Source organism: Lygodium microphyllum, chromosome 19 (assembly GCF_053477565.2).
Source record: "Lygodium microphyllum isolate KBCC chromosome 19, Lygodium_microphyllum_v1.1.10, whole genome shotgun sequence".
NCBI classification, from domain to species: Eukaryota; Viridiplantae; Streptophyta; class Polypodiopsida; order Schizaeales; family Lygodiaceae; genus Lygodium; species Lygodium microphyllum.
Window position 1 is genome coordinate 7,710,028 of NC_141153.1, and position 22,581 is coordinate 7,732,608.

Below are 22,581 nucleotides of genomic sequence, written 5' to 3' on the forward strand. Positions count from 1 at the left end.
GAGAGTGGCCAAAAAGTGCTTATTTTTTCATACTAAATCGTACGGATCAGTCCGTACTACACATGGAGACAACCATGCTGGCAACAATAGGAGGCTAGGCGATAATGTAGAACACGTAGTAGCAGTCACACTGGGGGCTTGTGTGAGAGAGAGAAAGGATCAAAGCTCTGGTTGAGAGTGCAGTAGACAGTGTGGAGAGTGAAGCACAACACCCAATGCAATAGACTGAAAGAGTGTAACATGAAAGTACAAAGTGTAGGGGGTGTTCACACCCGAATACGATAAGTGCCCGTAAGTGTAACATAAGCGCATAAGAAAGAAGACAATAAGTATGGGGGAAAAAACCTCGTATTGAGAGTAAAAAGTGCCCTAGTGTCCTATTGATTGCCGACACTCCTTTGTAAGTGTAGGCGTGAGTGAAACCCAACAAACCCCCCTGGAGTGAAGAGTGATTAAAAGTACAAGGATCATCCGCTACAAAGGAGATCAAATTTAAAGCATCGCGAAATGCTTCAAATTTGTCAAGAGGAAGAGCTTTGGTGAAGATGTTTGCCACATTACTGGTGGTAGGACAATAGACAAGGGCCAAGGCTGATATCACCTGCATGTAGCCTCTCTCGGACAAAGTGATAATGTATCTCAATGTGTTTTGTGCGTGCATGAAACATTGGGTTCTGTGCCGTTGCAATGGCACTCGGACTGTCAGTGAACAAAGGAGTAGGCTCCGTAACAGATACATCCGGATCAGCTAGCAAGCGTCTAATCCATACACATTCAATTGTGGTAGTGAAAGCTGCCTTGTATTCAGCTTCACATGACAATGTGGCAATAGTGGATTGTTTCGTGCTAAGCCAATATATGCAAGATGAGCCAAGAAAGAAACAATTGCCACTAGTGGAGTGACGTGAATCATAATCACCAACCCAATTCGAGTCACTGTAAGCATGTAATTATAGTGGTCCCCCCTTGGCATAAAGCAATCCAAGAGATCTAGTACCCTGCAAGTAACTAAAGACATGCTTAACAGCTAGCCAATGTGACATGCGTGGCTGATGCATATATTTGCTCAGGGCTGAAACTGTAAATTGTATGTCTGGCTGAGTGTTGCATAGGTAATAAGACATCCAATTGCTGGAGCATATGTGTGTATATCAAACAAATCACTATGATAATGTAATGACAGCTTTTGTCTAGGTTCCATTGGTATACAGAGTGGCTTGCAATCCCGTAAGCCAAACCTCTCAAGAAGTTTACCAATGTATCTTGATTGTGATAAACTCTAGCATCATATATGAATTGAATGCCCAAGTAATAATGCAAAGACCCCAAGTCTGTCTTTTCAAAAGTTTGCTGCAAATTCTGTTTGAATGCTGAAATCTGATTAGCATGTGTCCCCGTAAGCAAAAGATCATCAACATATAGACAAATGATTAGCATGGATCCCCCCCTTTTACATACGTAAAGGGTAGACTCAGATGAGCTGTTTATAAACCCTTGGCTGAGTAAAAAGGCATCAATATTTGCATACCAAGCTCTAGGAGCTTGTTTCAAATCATAAATACCCTTTTTCAGCTTGCAAACCAATTGTTCGGATCCCTTAACTGCAAAACCAATGGGCTGCTGTACATATACTTCCTCATGAAGTTCCCCATGTAAAAATGCAGTTTGAATATCTAACTGATGCACAATCCATCCATAATGGGCAGCCAAAGCAACCATAGACCTAATGGTAGTCATTTGGGAGGTAGGAGCAAATGTCTCCTCATAGTCAATGCCTTTCTTCTGTGCATAGCCTTTGGCTACTAGCCTTGCCTTATATTTGTCAATGGATCCATCTGCATTCTGTTTTAGCTTGTAGACCCATTTTGTTCCAATGGCTTTCTTTCCAAAGGGAAAAGACACTAAATCCCATGTTTGATTCTTAATGATAGAATCCAATTCAGCTTCCATTGTTGCCATCCAATGCACACTTTGTTGTGCATCCTCAAAACATTTAGGCTCCTCATCATCAACTGTACTTGGTGCCATAACAAACTTCATGGTATGTGCAGTATCATGCATACGAGCTTGCCTTCTAGTACGACCAGCCATGGGTGTATCCAGATGACTATCTTTCATAGTCTGTAAAGACCATCCATGCATTTATCTTGCCTCCTAGTTGTGCATAAGCTCCTAGTGAATTTTAGTTTCAGCACTTTGCTGAATATTCAGATAAGCCAATGGCTGATTTCCTGCATTATCCAATGGAGCAGCTGGCTGAACATTAAGTTCACTTGCTGAAACTCTAGCTGAATCACCAAATGAAATGGGCAGCAGCCCTTCAAATACATGACGGGCAGCCTAATATGTGTCAAAACCAGCAAGGGACAAATCTGATTTTTCATCAATAGTACATGCCTACTGACAAACATCTTTTTAGAGACAGGATCATAGAGTCTGTAGCCTTTGCTCTCATTACTATATCCCACAAAAATGCATTTGACAGCCTTGTGTTTTTTTCTGAGTATTTGGGGAATGTGTGCATATGCAAAATACCAAAAGGTACGAAAGTGCCCAACAGAAGGTTTCCGGTTGTTTCATGCCTCAAAAGGCGTAATATTCTTTAATGCTTTGGTGGGGCATTTGTTGAAAACATGGCAAGCACACATTACAGCTTCCATCCAAAAACTGTGTGGCAAGCTCTTTCTTGTCAGCATACATTTGGCCATCTCCATGAGTGACCGATTCTTCCTCTTTGCAACCCCATTCTGTTGTGGAGTATAGGTAGTAGTGAACTGATGATCAATGCCCTTCTGCTTCAAAAAAGAATTCAGCATAGAGGACATAGATTCCCCCCTCAGTCCGAATGGGGAGTCTTTATTTTACAACCAGATTGGTTCTCAACAAGTGCTACAAAAGCGAAGAATGCATCATACACTTTTGACTTTGTCATCAAAGAATAGACCCAGCAGAAGCGAGTAAAGTCATCAATAAAAGTTACAAAATAGTATTATCCACCCAATGACTTTGTCTGCATAGGCTCACATACATCTGAATGCACTATCGTAACTTGGTTGTGGCTTTAAAAGCAACATCATGGGGAAAAGAAAACTGATGTATTTTTCCCAAAATATATCCTTCGTACAAGTGCTCAGGAGGTCTCTCTAGAAGAGGTAATCCATCTAGTATCTGTGTATGCTATAAGAGTATTAAGCTACCATAGTTCATATGCCCCATCGGAGCATGCTATAAGTCCGCCTATATCATAGTAAGAGTAAGAGTGGATGCCAAGTACGTTGACTGATCAACTGAAAGAGCATCCAACTCATATAACCCATGACATAAAGTGCCAGTCAAGATCAAAGTCATGTGTTCCTTGTCGCTCACCATATATCTGTCATCATCAAAGGTGACATGTAATAATCCACAACGTGCCAAAGAAGAAATAGAGAGCAGATTCTTCTTTATACTTGGCACAAACAAAGTATCTTGCAGGCGGAGAATAGAGCCATCAATAGCTATGAGCACAATCTCCCCAATACCTCTAATAGGGTATGATGCATTGTTGGCACACTGTACAGACTTGCCAACTGGAGTTGCACCAACAGAAGAAAATAAATCTTTGCGAGATGTGATGTGTCTAGAAGCACCATTGTCAAAAAACCAAGTGCCTTCATTCTCAGTAGAGTTAAATGCTCAATTAGCCCAAGAAGAGTCATAACTACATGTGTAAAAGCAATAGTCCGTGTCTGCAACAAAGGACGTTGACTCACTAGCAGTAGAAGGAGCATCAGAAACAAACATCCTTGACTCCTTTTTGTTCTCCTTGGCGATGCGCTTTCTACACTCAGTGATGTAGTGGCCTGGTTTCTTGCAATAATGGCGCTTGCCTTCTTGGCTTGCGTGCCCCCTTGGTTTTTATTACCGTGTGAAGTGCGTGAAGTCCTAGAGCTCTGCGGAGCATTCTTTACTTGGCTGCCTTTGCCCTTCTGTCTAGCCATAAAAGCCCGCTCAGAGGCTATGACATCCACACCATAGTTTCTTCTTGTTTGCTCCTCCTCTAGAAGCAAACTGAGTCATTGAAAAAAGGAAATAGGTTGTGGGGCAATCCTCATTGTCAGTTTTAGGGCAGTATGAAAAGCCAAGTATGAAGGAGGTAATGAGTGCAGAGTCGAAGTGGAAGCAGATAGAGAAAGAGAGCTGAGAGCAAGCACATTAATCGAGGAGTTCAATGACACAGAGCTGAACAGTATTTGACAGTGATAGAGCTAGAGTGAGTCGTCGGATAGGTGTGTACCAGTGTGGTACACACACATAATAAAAGAATGTATTTGTACTTAAGGTACGGTACACTTACACCTGTTAGGGTTGGTTCACATGTGTGAAGTAATATATACATGGGAGAGCGCGTAAAGGGCGTTTACACCCAACAACCTCCCACTTAAAGGTCCTAAGCGAACCTTTAACCAACTCCCACAAGTCTAATGCAATGCTCATGTTGAGCCTTTGCAAGACTTTTAGTGAGAACATTTGTAGGGTTATCCTGTGATTTGATCTTAGTCAGGGTGACTAGATCATTATCCAGAACTTGCTTGATAAAATGATACCAAACATTAATATGTTTGGTACGTGTATGAAATATGGCATTCTTAGCTAGGCATACAACGCTTTTGCTATCACATCTAAGTACAGGCATTTTGGTGGGCAGTGCAAAATCCTTGACCAAATGACTAAGCCAAACTGCTTCTTTTGAAGCTTCAGTGGCTGAAATATATTTAGCCTCAGTGGTAGAGAGTGCTACTATTTTTTGCAATCTAGAGCAGCAAGAAACTGCCGCACCCGTCAAGGTAAAGATATACCCGCTAGTAGACTTGCGAGTATCCAAGTCACCTACCATGTCTGCATCACAATACCCCTGTAGATCCAACATAACCTTGCCATAGCAAATACATTTTCTTTGTGTACCCTTAAGGTACTGTAAGATACATTTCACTGCTTCCCAATGTGCTTTGCCAGGATTTGACATGAACCTGCTTACAACTCCCACTACATAAGCAATGTCAGGTCTAGTAGCAACCATAGCATACATGAGTAAACCACAAGCTGAAGCATAAGGAGCACCCTTCATAATACTGACTGCCTTATCATCTTTTGGGCAATTTGATTAGCTTAAGATAGGGTGGAAAAGGTACACCAAGAGGCTTAGCATCAGCCATAGAAAATCGATCAAGTACTTTGCTGATGTACTTTCCTTGTTAGTGAAATAAGAGTTGTTCTCTATCTCGTGTTACACGCATGCCCAAAATATGTTCAGTTAGATCCAAATCCTTCATGGAAAAGGCTGAATCAGCTGCCTTTTCAATGCATTAATCTGGTTTTTATGCTTACGAGCAATAAGCATATCATCCACATAAAGCACAAGTATAATAAGACTTTCATCATTAGCCTTCTTAATATATAAGCAGTGATCTGCTGAAACCGGTCTATGACTCACATAAAGCGATAGTTCCTTCAATTAACACCTAGCCTTTTCACACACACACACACACACACACACACACACAAAAAAAAAAGAGAGACCTCACTCCCTCGCTCAACACCAGATTGGCCCCGAAGATCGGCGCCCCTTTTGGTATTTCTTTATCAATTAAAAGATGGAAAGTTACAAAAATGAAATGTTACAAAATACATAACTTGTGAACAATTGGTTTTCATATTTTCTGAGTAAATCCTAGGTGCATAAGGACAGTACAACATGACTAGAACACCATTCCTTTTAGGAAAGCATTTTCTGTGACCATAACTCAATGATGCAGAACTGGAGTGTGCAGAACTCTGTATTTACTGTTCTTACTGTCTAGCATATCCAGAACAACATCCCTCTTACCCTGGCATCATTCTAGCAGTAAAAGAGTCCCACAAATAGCACTAAATCAAAGCTGAAAAACTTTTGATCCTGTATGGCATGGTCATCACTTTCTTTAGTTCTTGCATTGGAGAAGCTAATAGTTGCTCCTGAACCTGGACAGTGAGGGTCTTGCCTTAGTAGAAGTGTAAAGAAAACACATAACTATACCTTTGATGGAATCAGCTCATCATGCTGAGCATTTCCTTTGAGAATAGAGAGAGAGTTGACTAGAGGGAGCAAGCTCTACCTCCGCACATGAGTCACAGACGAAGAAGTACTCTCCATAGCTAATGTACTTGTAGCAATTTGCCCTTAGCTCCTCAAAACTTTACTCTCAGATTTGCCCCTCATGCCTATTACGTTTTTTTTTAAAATGGTCTCTCTCTCTCTCTCTCTCTCTCTTTTGGGAATTTGTGCCACATGGCATACATGTAACAATTTTCCGGTTTAAACCTTCCGGTCTAAAATTCTCCATGATCGGTGTAAAATTTGACCTCGGCACAGACCAGAGAATTAATCCTCGTGCAAAACGAACAGATTTTGGGGTCCAAAAATAGTAACTCTCTAAATTTTAGGAATGGTGACCCTTGCATTCCTCAAGTTGTTATGAGCAACTTTTATCATTGCAGCTACATCAAAAAGTGTAATATGGCTCAGTTACGGTGACTTTTATTCCGAGAGCTATCTCACATGTGCATCTTTTGTCTTGGCCAAGCTCATTGTCGTGTACCATCTCTAGTGGCTAAGCACATAGTCCCAAACCACTGGCATTCTATTCTTCAGTGCCCATTCAATATGGAACTGGTCCTAAGGCTTAGACAAACCATTAGTCCAATTTGTCCCAATGGCTGCCTCTTCTGGCCATGCAAAGATCTCGGCTTAATCCAAGAGAACTCTGGGGTAAAAAGCAACAGCAACTAAAGAAAATAAAAATAAAATATTTATATTAGTAAATAAGGAAAGCAACTGCAAAAAGTATCACCACCTGGTGACATCTATACTACTTCTTTTAAAACCATGTGAGAGCATGAAGGCATTAAACTTTTTATATCATTGTCTAGGAGTCTGTTTCAAACCATACAAGCTTCTCTTAAGGTTACATACCAAATGCTCCTTTCCATGTATAACAAAGTCTTCAAGCTGTTTTATGTACAACTCTTCTTCCAGATCACCATGCAGAAATACAGTTCTAACATCCATTTGATCGAGTTTAAGATCCATAGATGCTACAATGGCAAATAACACTCGAAGAGTGGTAATTTTGACAACAAGAGAGAACTTCTTGAAAATCAATGCCCTTCTTTTGTGTATAGCCCTTAGCTACAAGTTTGGCTTTGTATTTGGGTTTGCCATCCACACATTTGATTTTATAGACCCATTTGTTAGGAATGACTTTTCTATCCTTGGGCAATGTAACCAAATCCCAAGTATCATTTTGATACAATGATTTCATTTCTTCCTACATAGCTAGCTCCCACTTTTTCTTCAACTCACATGATAAAGCTTCTTTATACATGAGAGGCTCACCTTCGTCTGTGAGCAAAATGCAGTCCAAAGAAGGATCAAATCTTTCTATAGGTCTTTTGACACGTGTATACCTTCTTACCCAATGATATGTGTTATCAGATAATGGATCCACATCCAAGGGAATGCCAATGACCTCATTGTTTGGTTGCTGAACTGCATGTTCAGGTTGCTGTAATTCATTTTCAGCATGCTGATTTTGGTGCTCAAGCTAATGTTCAGCATCCCCTTGCTGTCCATTTTCATCTGGCTCAATAATGATATGCTGGTTGTCATAATCAGCATCAAAAGGAGCTGATTTTTCAGTAGGCTGGTGAAATTTAACTTTCCTTTTGTCTAAGTCATTAGATGCGACATTTTTCAGCAGCTTTGACTCATTGAATACCACATCTCAGCTACGTAGCACCTTTTTTATTCTTGGAACCCAAACTCGATAGCCCATTTCACCTTCATCTCCATAACCCATGAAGATGCCTCTATGAGATTTCATGTTAAGTTTGGTTTTGCTATCAATAGGTACATGTACATAGCATTCGTAGCCAAAGACTCTTAAGTGGTCATATGAAGTAGGTTTGCCATACCAAACCTCTTCAAGGATGCCACTTTCAAGTGCACGATGTGGAGATTGGTTGCAAATATGCACCATGGTTTTAAGTGCCTCTCGCCAAAATGATTGCGAGAGATTAGCTGTGGACAGTATGCACTGAATCTTCTAACATAACGTGCGATTCCTTCGCTCAGCCACACCATTAGATGATGGATTATAAGGAGCTCTAAGCTCTCGTTTAATCCCATTGTCATCACAAAACTTATTGAATTCTTTAGATACATACTCTCCCCCATTATCTGTTCTTATGCATTTTAACTTTAAGCCTTTATGAGTATTAACCAATGCATAAAACCTTTTAAAAGCATCCAATGCCTCATGTTTCTGCTTAAGCAAGTAAACCCATAGCTTCCTAGAATGGTCATCAATGAAAGACAAAATAATGGAAACCACTATGAGTTTTTATTGGCATGGTGCAAACATCTGAATGGACTAAATCCAAGATACATGCCTCTCTAGAGGCTCCATGAGAGTATGGACTCTTTACATGTTTACCAAAAACACAATCATCACAAAAGTCAAGCTTTGAGCTTTTCCATCAACTCTTCCAAGTGAAGAGAGTACCTGTAAACCCTTTTGGCTCATATGTCCAAGACGCTTGTGCCATAACTCCATGTGTGGTTGTACTTCAGCAATTGCAACAAACTTTCCAGGAAGTGCCTTGCAGTAGAGATAATACAGAGTCCCCTTTTTACCACTTCTAGTGACTAGCATAGATCCTTTTTGTATTTTCCACATACCACCACCAAAAGTAGTGAAGTTACCTTTGCTGTCTAGTCGCCTAACAAAAAGCAAGCTCTTCTTGATGCCAGGAACATACCTAACATCATGAAGAATCAATTCCTGACCATTTTCTAGAGCCAGGTGTATGGTGCCCATTCCTTCAATATCACATGCATGATTGTTGCCAAGGTAGACTTTTCCAAGATTACCTTCTGCATAAGTAGCAAAACACTCCAAAGATGGAAAAAAGCACCGTTGTCAACAATCCACGATGGTGACAAACCATCATGAGCTGACAACAAAGCCTCTATCACATATGTTTTAGTGATATGCATGTCCTCCACTGTCATAGCAAGCGGATCTGAAAATGCAACCAGCAAATCAACATCTTTATCGTCTTCTATTTCCTCAATAACAACACTAGATACCACATTTACTTTTTCTATCTCTTTAGGGGTAGAGCTGCCATCCTTGTCATTCTTTTTGCCCCTTTTGCATTAGCCTACTTCTTACGTTCTTGTTCCTTTTTAAAGTACCTGCAATCGAGCTTTTTATGCCCTTTGCGACCACATTAATAATAAGTTACATCTTGCTGTTTTTCCTTGCTTTTGCTGCGATTTTTGTTTTTATTTGCAGCATTATACATTTTTTTAGTTCTTCCTCTTATATTGTAGCCTGTTCCACTGTTTTCCCCACTTGCCTTGCATCTAATCTCTTCATTTAGAATAGAACCACACACACCATCAAATGTCAAGTTGGGGTTATTGCTCAATGACACAACCAATGCTTCCCATGAATCGGGCAAGGTCATGAGAAATAAGATAGCCCTCAATTTAGGATCAAAAGCTGGCAAACTTGCATCTTGTAACTGACTCAAAATACTAGTGAAAGCATTTAAATGCTGTGAGGTAGATTTGAACTCATTAAGCTTTAAGTTGATCAACTTCCGCATGAGATGTACTTGATTGACAGGAGTTGTATTCTCATAAGTAGCCTTGAGTTTCTCCCAAACTACATAGGCAGTATCAAGCCCATTTATATCAACCGAGATATTATCTGTGACAATCATTTTAATGTAAGTAATGGCCTTTATATTCATTTTAGCCCAATGCTCATTTGACAAAGCAATAGGCTTATGTTCTTCTAAAGCATCATCACAATCCTTTAGAAAGAGTATACCCTATTTACGATCTTTCCAAAGATCAAACCATTTCCATCAAATTCTTGAATCTCAAAGAGATTCTTTGTGTCAGATTGTAGATGCACTGCCAGCCATCTTCAGCAATTCACAATTGCAATAAAGGGCCGAATGCTTTCAGCCAATAACAAGGTTTCTGAATTGTAACAACAAGTACACACTCTTGTACTTCCAAGGTGTCCAAGAAGCAAATGTTTAGTTGCAAATTTCAGTCTCAAGTATTGATTACAGCATATGCACGAATCAAATCTGATACATTTGCATTAAGGAAAACTTCCACTTCAGCAATACATCACCAAAATTCCCGAATGCAATGACGCAAATGCTGTATTTACCACTGTTTCACTGCATAATGAGTATTCAGCAATACATGTACCAAGAGAAGCTTCCCTTTTTCAACATTTGAAGCATCCAAAACTCAAACTTCTAAAGACTCCCACTCAACAGTGAATTTGCTGCAAATTTGACTGTCCAGTCTCAAAACGACTCAAAAATACATCACTAATGTGAAAAGCCCCAAAATTTCTGCAGTGAATCTGCTCCAATTGCATAAATATATCTTCCCAAGCATCAAGAACGGGCTAATGTTGCAGAAATTTCACAATTTCTGCAAAAGCCCCAAATTTCGGGATCCAAGAGTGCACAATTTCCAAGAAATTGGCTCAACCAAGAAAAAACGACACTCCCCAAAATTTTTGAAGCCTGTGCACTCAATTTCTGCAATTTATGGTTGAGAAGTCATTGAAATATGTGTCTGTCAACAAATCTGGGAAAAGTTCCAAATTTTGAGAAATAGATTTGTGCAGATTTGTAGTCTGTGCTTGTATGTGTGAACATCCGGAAGAGGGGGAATAAATTAGACTGGAAAAGTTTCTGATTTCAATAAAAGAAAGGGGTGCTGATCTCCCCGTTATCCGTGCGGGTGCGTGACGGTTGTCGTCCGTGCAGCCCGACGCCTTGTCCCCATCACGCGTGAGCCTTCCGTCGTGTCGCACTTCTCTAGTCCCGTTAGCCGTCAGTTCGTCTGATGCCCGTTACACTTGCACCGAACCAGTCGCATGCACCGTTACGTGTGCACCGTTTGATTGTTGATGCCTGTCCCATTAGCTGCACCTGACCAGTCAATCGCCTGGCCCATTAGCTGCACCCCGACCAGTCAGTCGCTTGATACACGCTTGTCTACTCCTCAACGGCCTGACATACCAATCGCCTGCTTGTGTGAGCCATTGGCCCTAATACCAGTTTGGAGAGTTGAAGCAGAAGCAGATAGAGAAAGAGAGCTGAGAGTAGGTATATTAATCGAGGAGTTCAATGACACAAAACTAAACAGTGTTTGACAGTGATAGAGTAAGAGTGAGTCGTCGGATAGGTGTAAACCAGTGTGGTACACACAAATAATAAAAGAATGTATTTATACTTAGGGTACGGTACACTTACACCCGTTAGGGTAGGTTCACATGTGTGAAGTAATATATACTCGAGAGAGCGTGTAAAGGGCCTTTACACCCAACAATGAGTTCAAGGTAGTAGATATCAACTGTGCATTTGAATAGTACTTATCGACATTCATAAGTTGCTCATGCAAGTCCTGAATTTTGTTCTAGTGATCTTGCATGGAATCACCCTCATCCATTTTCAATGTCTCAAGCTCTTTCTTTAAGAAAGAGATGTGTGTCTCATTCTTGCCAGCAAACATGTGCTCCAAAGTTAGCCAAGCTTCTTGTGAAGAAGGTACCGAATGAATGTGGGGGATGATGGATGCTGAAGTGCCAATGCAATCAGCGACAAAGCCTATGCATCCTGTGTGTCCCATGCTTTTTTAGTTGTTGATCTTTGGGGAAGTGGTTGAAGTGGAGCAGGTTGAGGTGCCCGTTGTCCACATCCTCCTGGAGGAGGAGTAGCAGGAGCCACAACTCCGGGCCTAACTTCTTCTCCACTGACATAGTCCCAAAGATTTTTCGTAACAAGTACCATTTTCATCATGAAGGACCAAAGTGAGTAATTGTTACCATCCAATCTGTCCTCCTTGGATACATAGGTAAATACATCCCCTCCCTGATTTGCCATGATAATCAACGCCAAAAGAAGCATAAGAGCAATGTCCAAGTTGGACCAACCTGGAAATCTCAAAATTTCTAGAACTTTCAGCAAATACCTTGCGTCAATTAGTACACTGAGGTACACTTTGTCAAAAACTGTCTGGAATGCGCACAGTTCAAGGTGCATTCAATGTTTAGCAACACTGTATGACTAAAAGCCCCAAAATTTCTGGCCCCAAAATTGTCCAAAACAGTCTATTTCTCACTGAGACTGCTATACATGTGCCAATGTCTTCCCAAAATACAAAAGCCCCAAAATTTCTGATTAATTTGCCAAGAAATTTGCATCAACCGTGTCCCAGACATGTACTCAGAATTTTGTGCCTGCCTGGGTAGAAGCTCCTTTTTCCAGAGGTGAATTTGGAATAAAAAAGTATTTAAAAAAAACCTCTGAAACCAGTCGAGCTGGTGGCAGCAGGTACTGTACAGGACATGGCGGCGCAGGTTCCGTCTCAGGCAGCGCTGCATAGACGGGCGGGAATACAAATGGGCTGCAGGGGCAGTGGCGGGTGACGCAAGGCGGAGGGTGCAGGACGCAGGGCTCAGGTATAGGCGGGTTGGGCGTCGCAGGCGTTGTTAGAGGCGGGCAGCGGGGTCGCTGGTCAGGGGCGGAGAAGCAAGACATGGAGCAAGAAGAGGCACAGGCGGCGTCGGAGGGGCTGAAGGCGGCACACCTAGGGCGTGGTGGCTCACACACAGGCTGTAGGGCGTCACAGCTGGCAGAGATGATGTTGAAGCTGGCAGAGCTGCACAAAGCACTGACAGGCGGTGCTGTACAGGGCACAGGGGCAGGGCGTCTCCTGCTGGAGTGACAACTTCTGATGCACCTGTCAGCTGGTATTGCTAACGAGCAGCTAACCAGTTTCAGAGCACAGAGAGAAGTCTTAGCTGAACATGACAGAGCTGCACAAAGCACTGACAGGCAGTGTTGTATAGGGCACAGGGGCAGGGCGTCTCTTGCTGGAGTGACAACTATTGATGCACTTGGCAGCTGGTATTGCTAACGAGCAGCTGACCGGTTTTAGAGCACAGAGAGAAGTGTTAGCTGAACAGAGAGAGAAGATTGAGCTGTACTCAGCTCTGATACCAAATGTGAGAGAGAGTTCGGATCGAAGCTCAGCTGAGAGTGCAGTAGACAGTGTGGAGAGTGAAGCACGACACCCAATGCAATAGATTGAAAGAGTGTAATGTGAAAGTACAAAGTAGGACCCTTAAACCTTAGGGTTGTAGGGGTTGTTCATACCCGAACACAATAAGTGCCCGTAAGTGTGTGACATAAGCACATACGAAAGAAGACAATAAGTCTAGGGGAAAAAACCTCTCGTACTGAGAGTAAAAAGTGCCCTAGTGTCCTACTAATCACTGACACTCCTTTGTAAGCGTAGGTGTGAGTGAAACCCAATAGGGCTGAATAGCTAGTGGAAGATGGCTGATGGCTGAAGTCTGCATGTGGGAGTGAGAAACCTACACACAAGGATGGGCTGAATGGTGTACATCCTAGCTATTTGTAGACGTGAAAGGAGCCTTCCAAATCAGGGTTTTGTATGTGGGATACAGAAACTCTCTAGAACCGCTCCTCATTCAATGAAACTTTTGGTGATTTACTATTTTGGGGCTTTTTTCACACTTGATGCACCTCATGCATGAGTATAGATCATTTTACAAAGGCTTTGAAGTAGTAAGACAAGCCTTTGGTTCGATTTACCTATGTTATATTGCATCGATATTAGAGTAGTGGTTTTTAAATGACATTTCAAGTGGCTTGAAACCTAATTGTTTGCACAAAACACTTGAAATGTTCATGTGCCAGCCTTAACCAACAGATGAAAATTGAAATTAGTGTGCGTTACTCATGCTTTACTTGTGCAATGTGACAAAAACAGATACGAAGAATGCTGCATGCTAAATTTTCTTAAAAGATTTCAACATCTAGCATTTCAAATCAAAGAATGTTTTAAGCAGAGTTTCAATGCAACTCACAACAGTGATGTAATAATACTAGAACTTTGCATAATGTGCAAGGAATGTAGTAAAGTGTACTCACTATCAAATGGTAGATGCTCCCTTTTTAGTATAGAAGAACTGACAGATTTTGATAAAGATGACATGGCAAGCAAAAGGAAACCAACAAGTGAGTTTAGCTTTACTCTGAGGAAAAGGAAGATATCGAGAAATGATAACAGGTTGCCATGATGGTTATGTGGAGCGATGTTTGTTTATCCTTTATCATCTGCATGTGCTAGTGCTGCGTATATACAGCAAAGACCCAAGTCTTTTGTCTCAAACCTAACACTTATACGGTTATACCAATAATTTTTTGAGACTAAGCAGCTACTAGAGGGAAGTAATAGATGCAAAGACTTCCTTTTGACTCTGTTTGTTTTTTCTTTTAGTGTTGAGGTGTTATTCTGATTGCTAAAATTCTATCTGATGTATTATATGTGGCCATGTACAGGCCTACTTTAATATCCCATCTCAAATCTCATTTATTTTTTAATTTTCTTTTAAGTGTAGAATGTGGTTCCTGACCATCTTCCAGAAGTTCTAATAATGGTTGACTCCATTAGCATCATATGTGAATCTGCTGGTCCAAATAGCATGCCACAATCTGTGCCAATAGCTTGTGTTGAGGTGGGAGAAGACCATAGACTGCCAGGGCTTTGCCTCAGGTAGTAACTTCCATTGCTATTTTGATTTCTGAAATCTAGAACTTGTGCTTTGTTTGGTGGTGCTTTTTAGCAAGCTCTAAATTTTCATGTGATGTGTGTTTTAACTGTGCATGCATTATAAAAGCTCAGCTGTATTGTCTCTGTGTGCATCCCTGCCTGTGTTAGGTGGTGGTGGTGCTAGGAGCATTGTGCACATTATTCGAGACATACTGTTAAAGCTAAAAGAGCAAAAGCAATTCAAAAGGCTCAAGATGTGAATGGGCTGTTCTCAGTCTAGAGAGTGGAAAGCAGTGATATTGTCTAATTATGTAAGAAGAAAATGTACATTTTAGTCCCCTTAAAGTTTGCCTTACTCAAATAATGTTTTTGAGCTTTGAGTGTGGCGCACTGTTTGAATGGAGGAAATTCCTTGAGGTGTTATCCATAGCTGAACTGATGCTGTGAAGAGATGTCAATTGCCTTGGAAAGGACACGAATCTTTCTAATTGCCCTTGGAAAGCCTTCCTTTCTAATGGCCTCTAGGGAGACCTGTTCAACTAATAATTTGACAAGTCTACACATCCTGTTGAAACCAGTGAGGATATCCACCAACAGATTGGCTCTTTTTTTCTACCAAAGATAACTTCTGTGGAATGTGCAGGGACTCTCAATATGACATTGTTTAGAATTCTTTCAAGTATAGTAGGACAAAACACTTAGATTGAAAGAGTTTATGCTACAAAAATGCACCGAGCAAGAGCATCATTGAGCTGTGAGGCACCCAGATAACAGCCTAATAAAGGGCCCTAAAACCCATGGAATGCGCACTGCTAACATCCTCTCAGTTCACTGGTAAATAGTACAACAAAATATATTATGATGCAGACCCTAGGGACCACCACCGTGCCCGAAACCACAACATTAGGCTGTCAGAAAACTTTAACTTCATAGTATATAGAAGAATGACAAGTGTGTCGAGGAAGACACTTCAAGTATCTGAATGCACCACTGGAAATACTCTGAGACTCTAGCGGTGAGTTGTAACTCCCAGTCCTGAAACTCCCAAAAGAAGGAGCACCAATGTCGATCATAGTGATACCCTTATCACAGAAAGTGAAGTAAAATCATCAAATCTTGCTGCTTCTTGTGAACAGCTCTGTGGAAAGCCTGCCATGACCATGGATTCCCCACATTCAGCCATCTTGCCTGTGCAGGGCCGAGAACACCCATGTCGTGATCAGCTAGCAACAAAGGTTGTACATACTCATCAAGCATCAAAGTATTTCAAACCATTGTAGGCTCATAGTAGTGCCAGCATGACATGTAGATGGTGGTGATTTAAGTGCTTTCATTCTTGCTACTGCTGGGCTTCTTCCTTTGTTGCCCTTTTCTAGAATTAGTATTAGCAGTTGTCAAAATCAGGTCCGTAATATTAATCACAGTAGTTGATTTTGTTGGGTGAAACATAGTGAATATTAAAAATTTTAACTTCTCCAAAGCTCAAACTAGTTTTTTCTTTAGAAGGGGATTTTCTATCTTTTTTCTATTCGCACAATATATAAAAAGGTTTGCAAAGATAGAAACAGAAACTGGTCCATAAAGAGAGAGTTTTCCAGGTGGTAGTAGGTACAGTACCTATAGTCTGACTTTATCAGACACAGTCTGGAGTTTTATTCATCATGTCTGTCAAGACTCTTTGCTGCCTGTCAATGCCCGGCAGCAGCCTCGATGGGATGTTAAGGGTATGACACTTTAATATGTCACTTGTATGCAATAAACGTCGTCATTATTTTGTGTTCATTTCTACGAAGTTGCAAAATATATGATGAACCAGTTTAAATAGAGATTTTTTGTTTTGATCAGTATGCAAGGCATGCCATATATCTCTTTGTGTAATTTGTGCACTCAGTATTCCCATTATTGTGATGAGGGGTCATCATTCTTCTATAACTCCTTAGCAGCTACTAAGTTCTGAGCTTTTGGAAATCTGGTGGTAGGCAGGCCTGGTGAACAACATTCATTTATTCTCAAGCCTTCAAACTCACCATTCAATGGGTCGGTGGCCAGAGGTGGTGCATCTTTCTCCGAACCCGAATATCAGGACACAAAGGGATCTATTGGGGGGAAAAGATGGAAAGTTGGACCTACATCAAGCTTGTTGCAGGAGACTGGAAGCTATGCTCTAATTGTGTCTTGTCGATGTAATCACACAGGTGCAGTTCTCTACATTCTCTTTTTCTTAAGAGTACTGCAATAATGGCAGGCTGCACGCACATGTTGCTCTGCTTGTGTGTGCATGCCTTGTGCACATAATGGATACAGTATTGCATCAGAACATTGGTATCACAAAAGCAGAGAGGACTCTGTCTGTAGTGTTGCATCATCTTCTTGTCAATGACCTTCCAACAGTGAAGGTAGAGTTTATCATATGCTAGGGTCATGCCTAGATGTGAAGCCCTTGAATATATTATGGGGTTTCTTGAAAATATCATTTTCAAGCTTGTCGAGAAAAGTTTGGATTTTTGGATGGCTTACTCCACCAGGTGTCTCACTATTCATGGATTGGACTAAATTTTAGGCTCTATGACTGTATACGCTGTGCAAAACCATTTGATTTTTTATTGTGCTGATTTCCATTGCTGTTAGTACTTTGAATGTTCCCTTAATGATGTCTCTTCAAGATTTCTTTGATCTTGGAGATGTTCCTATAGAACCTCTTATTAATGTTTTTTTGACTGATCTTGAGACATCCATCCATTCATTGTAACATTGTTGAATAAAAGAAGTGTTCCACAGAAAAGTTGTAAACTTGCAGATTTGTATGTCCGTCTGACATCTGCTCTGCATTCAAACGTGGAACCCTTTTGGTACAATATCCATGGTATCAACGTTCCTTTATTTGCAAGGATTTTCATAATTGTGCACATTATGATGAGAATACAACACACAGCTCTCACAGAAGTGCAGCAATGGAAACATACGCTTGAGTGTTTCTCTACAAAATGGTGGTTGACTGTTCTCACTGCAGCTTTTTGTTCATGCACCACTTTATTTGGGTCTTTATTTTTATATGCATGTAGATGTGCTATTACTACCCGTGCTTGCACATCAGATTTGTTGCATGAACAACAATTACTTTTCTTGTTAACATTTGGTCTTGGAGGGGAAGCCTCCATATTGGTTGAAGAGGCAGGGTGCAGGGCACAACCAGGCAAGAACATGGAACCACCGAGGAATGACCTAACAACTGTGTTTTCAGCTTAGTTAGGACTGTTGGATTCCTGCAGCATTAGTTCTCAAGTAAAATACAAGCCCATTCGTACAACAAGAGAGACCAAAACCTGCTTGCCAATGCTTCATAATGAGATGCTTTGGTGCTAAGTTAAAGATGGCAAGTTAAGACAGGATTCAACAGAAGAGAAGAGAGAATGGAGTCCTAAGTATGTACCTAGCCTAAGGAAATAAGCATAGGGACCTAACTCAATTAGCCTAAAGATCTATGAGAGGAAAAAGCTTCACAAGCCTAAGGATGAGTAGCCTAACTTACTTTTGAGGACCTATTGAGCAATCAAAGTCATTAAATGCATTGTATTACATTGTTTCCCATTTTGGTCTCCATTCACAGCTCCAAAAAGGCTTTATTTGTGCAGCTGCCACCTGGGTCAACTTTGGAGCCATTGTAGATAGTCTAGCGACTCATGTGCTTATAAATAGGGCATGTGCATTCTCCTATTCATTCACTAACACTCTATCTTCTAGTGTCTACACATCCCTAACACTCTCTGATTTGTTCATCATTCTCCTATTCATTCACTCCATTACACTTTCAGCCTTAGCCCTTACCACTCCTGTTCACACCCCTATCAGGGCAAATATCTCAGTTCGTGGTGCTGTTCAGCTGATCGTAACACCATACCAATAGGGGACTTCATTCTGAAGGTCATTGTCACATCGCCATCAGCTCTAGACACTCCAGCTGGCTGTGCTTTGAGTCCATATTGTAACACCATATCAATAGGGGGATCTCATTCTAAAGGTCGTTTTCACATCACCATCAGCTCCAAACATTGCAGTTGACTGCGATTTGAGTCCACATAGCTTGACTCTCTTTTCTTCAGTATTTTTCACTGCTGCGTTTTCTGGTTTCACTCCTCCCTAGACTGGTACAGCAGATTGTCTTTATCTTCATTGTGCATTTCTAGCTTTTCTTGCCACCCTAGCACCCATGCGACAATTCCCAGCCATCAGCCACATTTTGGAGGCTATGTCCGCAACAGATTCATGTTGTGTGTAGCAGGCTACATCCTCTTTATCAGCCCTACATTAAATACTTTGTGTTATTGCATTTTCTCCTCACGAAGAGCTGTTGAGTAGTTGCCTATTTGCAGCCACCTACACTGAGAGGTCTTTGCCAACATTCTTGCGTTTCTTTTCCAATTGGCTGCCCACGAGTCATTTTGACAACGATGATCATCCTATTCTTCATTTCCGACAACTCATGAGGACTGTGTTTCGCTCCATCTATTGCTATCCTCTATCTTCTAGTGTCTACTCTTAACAATCCACCGCATAGGGGATCATGTTTCATTCTCCATAGAGCAACTCTTTTCCTAGTCATTGACATCTTTGCTTGGACTCTCTCTCATTCTCTTCATAGTGCAGATCCCTTCTAGGTATTGCTGCCTAATCAGCTAGGATAGTGCCGTCATCTCCAAGCTTAGCTCCATTGTATTGGCATGATGAATTCAACATGATTCAATGCTCATCATTTTTCAACGTACACTTGTCCATTGCATGCCCAATGTCAAATCGTTCATAGCCGATGCAATGGTCATTGTGCGCAAAGGCTCAATGTGAAACCATAATTAAATTAAAAGTTTGGACCTTAGAATTAAGTTACATGGAAAGTTTTGCCGAGTGAACAACTATTAGATGCCAACAGCTCCAACAACCCCATTTTCATTGAATGTAGGTTGTGAGGGATTAATGCATTTAGAAATTCTCTAGGAGAGATTGGGCAGTGGGAGCTAGGACTTTCTCTAGGATCGATCAATTCCATGTGGATGATTGGGCTTGCGACAGTGGTGGCCTAGCAAGTGTCATACCTAGCATGACTCTCTTGGATCATTTACTGGTTCAGTTACTTCTTTATGAAAGTCACAGGACCCCACTCCAGTGTTAGGATTCTAGAGCACTCTTCTATAATAGCCCTTCTTGGCTGGACGGGCATCTAAAGACTTGGATGAGAGCGTACATGATGCATCACTAGGGGCACTCGAGAGTCAATGTGCTCACATATAGTTCTCGGAGTCTTGCAACAAAGTATAGTTGCTTGACACCCTAATCTCACCCACACTACTATATGGAGTAGAGGTATGGGGGCTGTAGCTTGTACCACGGGTGCCTAAGGTCACTCATTGATCAGACTAGAACAAAGGGATATTTTTATGATGGTTGAGATATTATGGAAAGGCCATTGATCATGATAATACCATGTTTGAAATGAGAACATCATCATCTACATACAATGATATCTGTATTAGCACCCTTGCTAGGCTGCTTTTGCTTCTCTTCCCTCGTCAATGTAATCTTACACTTAATCTATATATAAACCAAACAATGTGGGTAAAAGTGAGCATCCTTGTTTTACTCCTATGGTACTGTCAACCCTCTCTTATAACCCCTAGGTGCCCATGTGTGGCTTATCATTGTCTTATATAATGCATAGATACTCCATTGTATACACCTTGGTACTCCAATATCTTGCAATCTCTACCTAATGCAATATGAGGCATTGTATCAAATGCTTTGCGAAAATCCACAAAGCGGTCCAATGTGGTATACCCGCGTCTGAAGCTTGCCTATCCTTGTGCTCTTTTGCCTTGGATCTTAGCCCACTCATTGTGTTCATGCTCTAGTATAGATCCATATATCTTGGCCAAAGTATGAGTGATCATGATAGTCTTGTAATTGCTAGGGGTCAAAGGATCATTGCTCTTAAAGAGTGAAAATATAGTATTGTTTGACTAGCTCATAGGAAGCCCTCATAAATTGTTCTATTGAACATACTTGGTAGTCAAGGTACTAGTATATCGCAAGCATGTGAGAAATGTTTTGCCACTAGCCCATCCTCATCCTACGCCCTTTAATTTTGGTGAGAAATGTGAAAATACTATGTGGGGGAATGCATACATGGCTGATTTGTGTATGGCCTTAGTAAGTTATTTGTGCGTTCCTCCAATGATTTGCTCAAGTCCAATGTATGTAAACTAGTTTGTTCAGGGCCACTATCGATGTGCGAGGTGTCTTCTACAACATAGTATTTGGGATGTTTAGAGAGGCATGGGGTTCCATGTTTCATATGTTCACAAGGGGTCACGAAATTCAGAAGTTTTGGATGTTTGGTATCAATGTTGGTGAGCCTCTCAAATAGTCCATAGTGCTTGCTTTTTTGTGATTCCAACACGTCAAAGTGTTAGAACATGGTCATTGTGGTAGGCCATTAAAGGTGGCTAGTCTATGTGCACTTGCCAAAGCCAATACATGTGTCCCATAGTTGCTCACTTCTTTTTCCTGGGTTCTCTTGTGTAGGCTCTATGTCAATCTCCTCGAACATAGTATTATCACACATGCAAAAATCACTTTGTCCATGTCTAATGCGTGCATTGAAATCCCCCACCAATAATATGTCCCCAATGCTGGCATATCTCATAATATCCTCAGAGTCCATCAAAGGGTTATCCATCTCATGTGGCATAGGTTGAGTTTGTAAGAGGAAAGTAGCACATTGCAATGAATATATCTTGTAGTCTCCTTGCATGTATCCTAACCCACAAGTATCGTGCTTGGTCATCTCTCTTCGTTCCTACACCATGTCAAAAATAACAAGTATGCTTTGATACCATGTTAAAATAAGCGAGAGTGTAGAGAGATAACAGGGTTTGTAGGGAGTAACACAAAGTGTGTATGGAAAACATTGAGAGAGGAGAAACTGAGACACACATAAAGAACACGGTGATGATGCATTGAATCATGCTATGAGAAGAAAAGCTGATACAACGGAGTTGAAGCTTAGAAGATAATTGCACTGTCTTGTTTGAATCAGACAACAACACGTGTGGAAAAGTTGCACAGTGAAGGGGGTGAAACGCAGTCCTCTGGGTAGTGGGGCTATCAAAGTAATTACTGGCAGGTGAAAGACATCTGTTGAGGGAGCAAACCGCAGTCCTTTGATGCTATCAGAGGTGTGGGAGATGATTACCAGTTGTCGATGGAGTGAATTGCAGTCCTCAATGTTGAGGAGTGACTTGTGCAGCAAAACACAAATCCCAGAGTATCGGAGCTGCCAAATGTAGGGAGAGCAGCCGAGATGCTAACACTAGGTCAATAATGATGATGCCAGATGATGGAAGATGAGCAGGGCTGCAAAAACGTAGGTCCGAGCAGCCCCTGTGGTAGATGAGTGATGCTCGGTGATGGAGGAGGAGCTAGGCCATAAAAAACGGAGGTCCCAGTAGACCCTTTGATAGACGAGTGATGCTAGGTGATGGAGGAGAAACCGAGCTACAAAAATGTGAGTCCCAACAGCGCCTGTGATAGATGAGTGATAAAGTCACTGATGCTCGGTGATGTAAATTGTGGCTAGAGGCTAGGATGTTGACGCCAAGCTGGAGATGATGACACCAAGCAAAGAGAAGATCTCTGCACTAAAAAACGTAGGTGAAGGTGGAGCCTAATGGAAAAGGGTGCTGACATCAAGCAGATGATGGTAACACTAGGTGGAAGATGTTCCAAACGCAAGGCTTGATGATGGAATAGGGTGCATGAAGTAGAAGAGGAAGGATGAAGGCAGCCATGAGCCATGAACTGCAATGTCCTCCTAAAGGGGTGCGAGG

General features: G+C 41.4%; 1 protein-coding gene across 2 annotated transcripts in view; it reads left to right on the forward strand.

The window, feature by feature from the left end:
- LOC148019535 (heat-inducible transcription repressor) overlaps positions 1 to 22,581 on the forward strand; it is a 154,102-nt gene that overhangs the window by 70,810 nt on the left and 60,711 nt on the right. For both annotated transcript variants that reach the window (XR_015695003.1, XM_087701029.1), the window contains exons 5-6: positions 14,553 to 14,707; positions 16,688 to 16,899. Coding sequence is in view for 1 of the 2 variants with exons in the window: in XM_087701029.1 (XP_087557155.1) it covers positions 14,553 to 14,707; positions 16,688 to 16,899 (367 nt within the window). In the remaining variant the exon portion in view is untranslated. The remainder of the gene's footprint in view (positions 1 to 14,552; positions 14,708 to 16,687; positions 16,900 to 22,581) is intronic.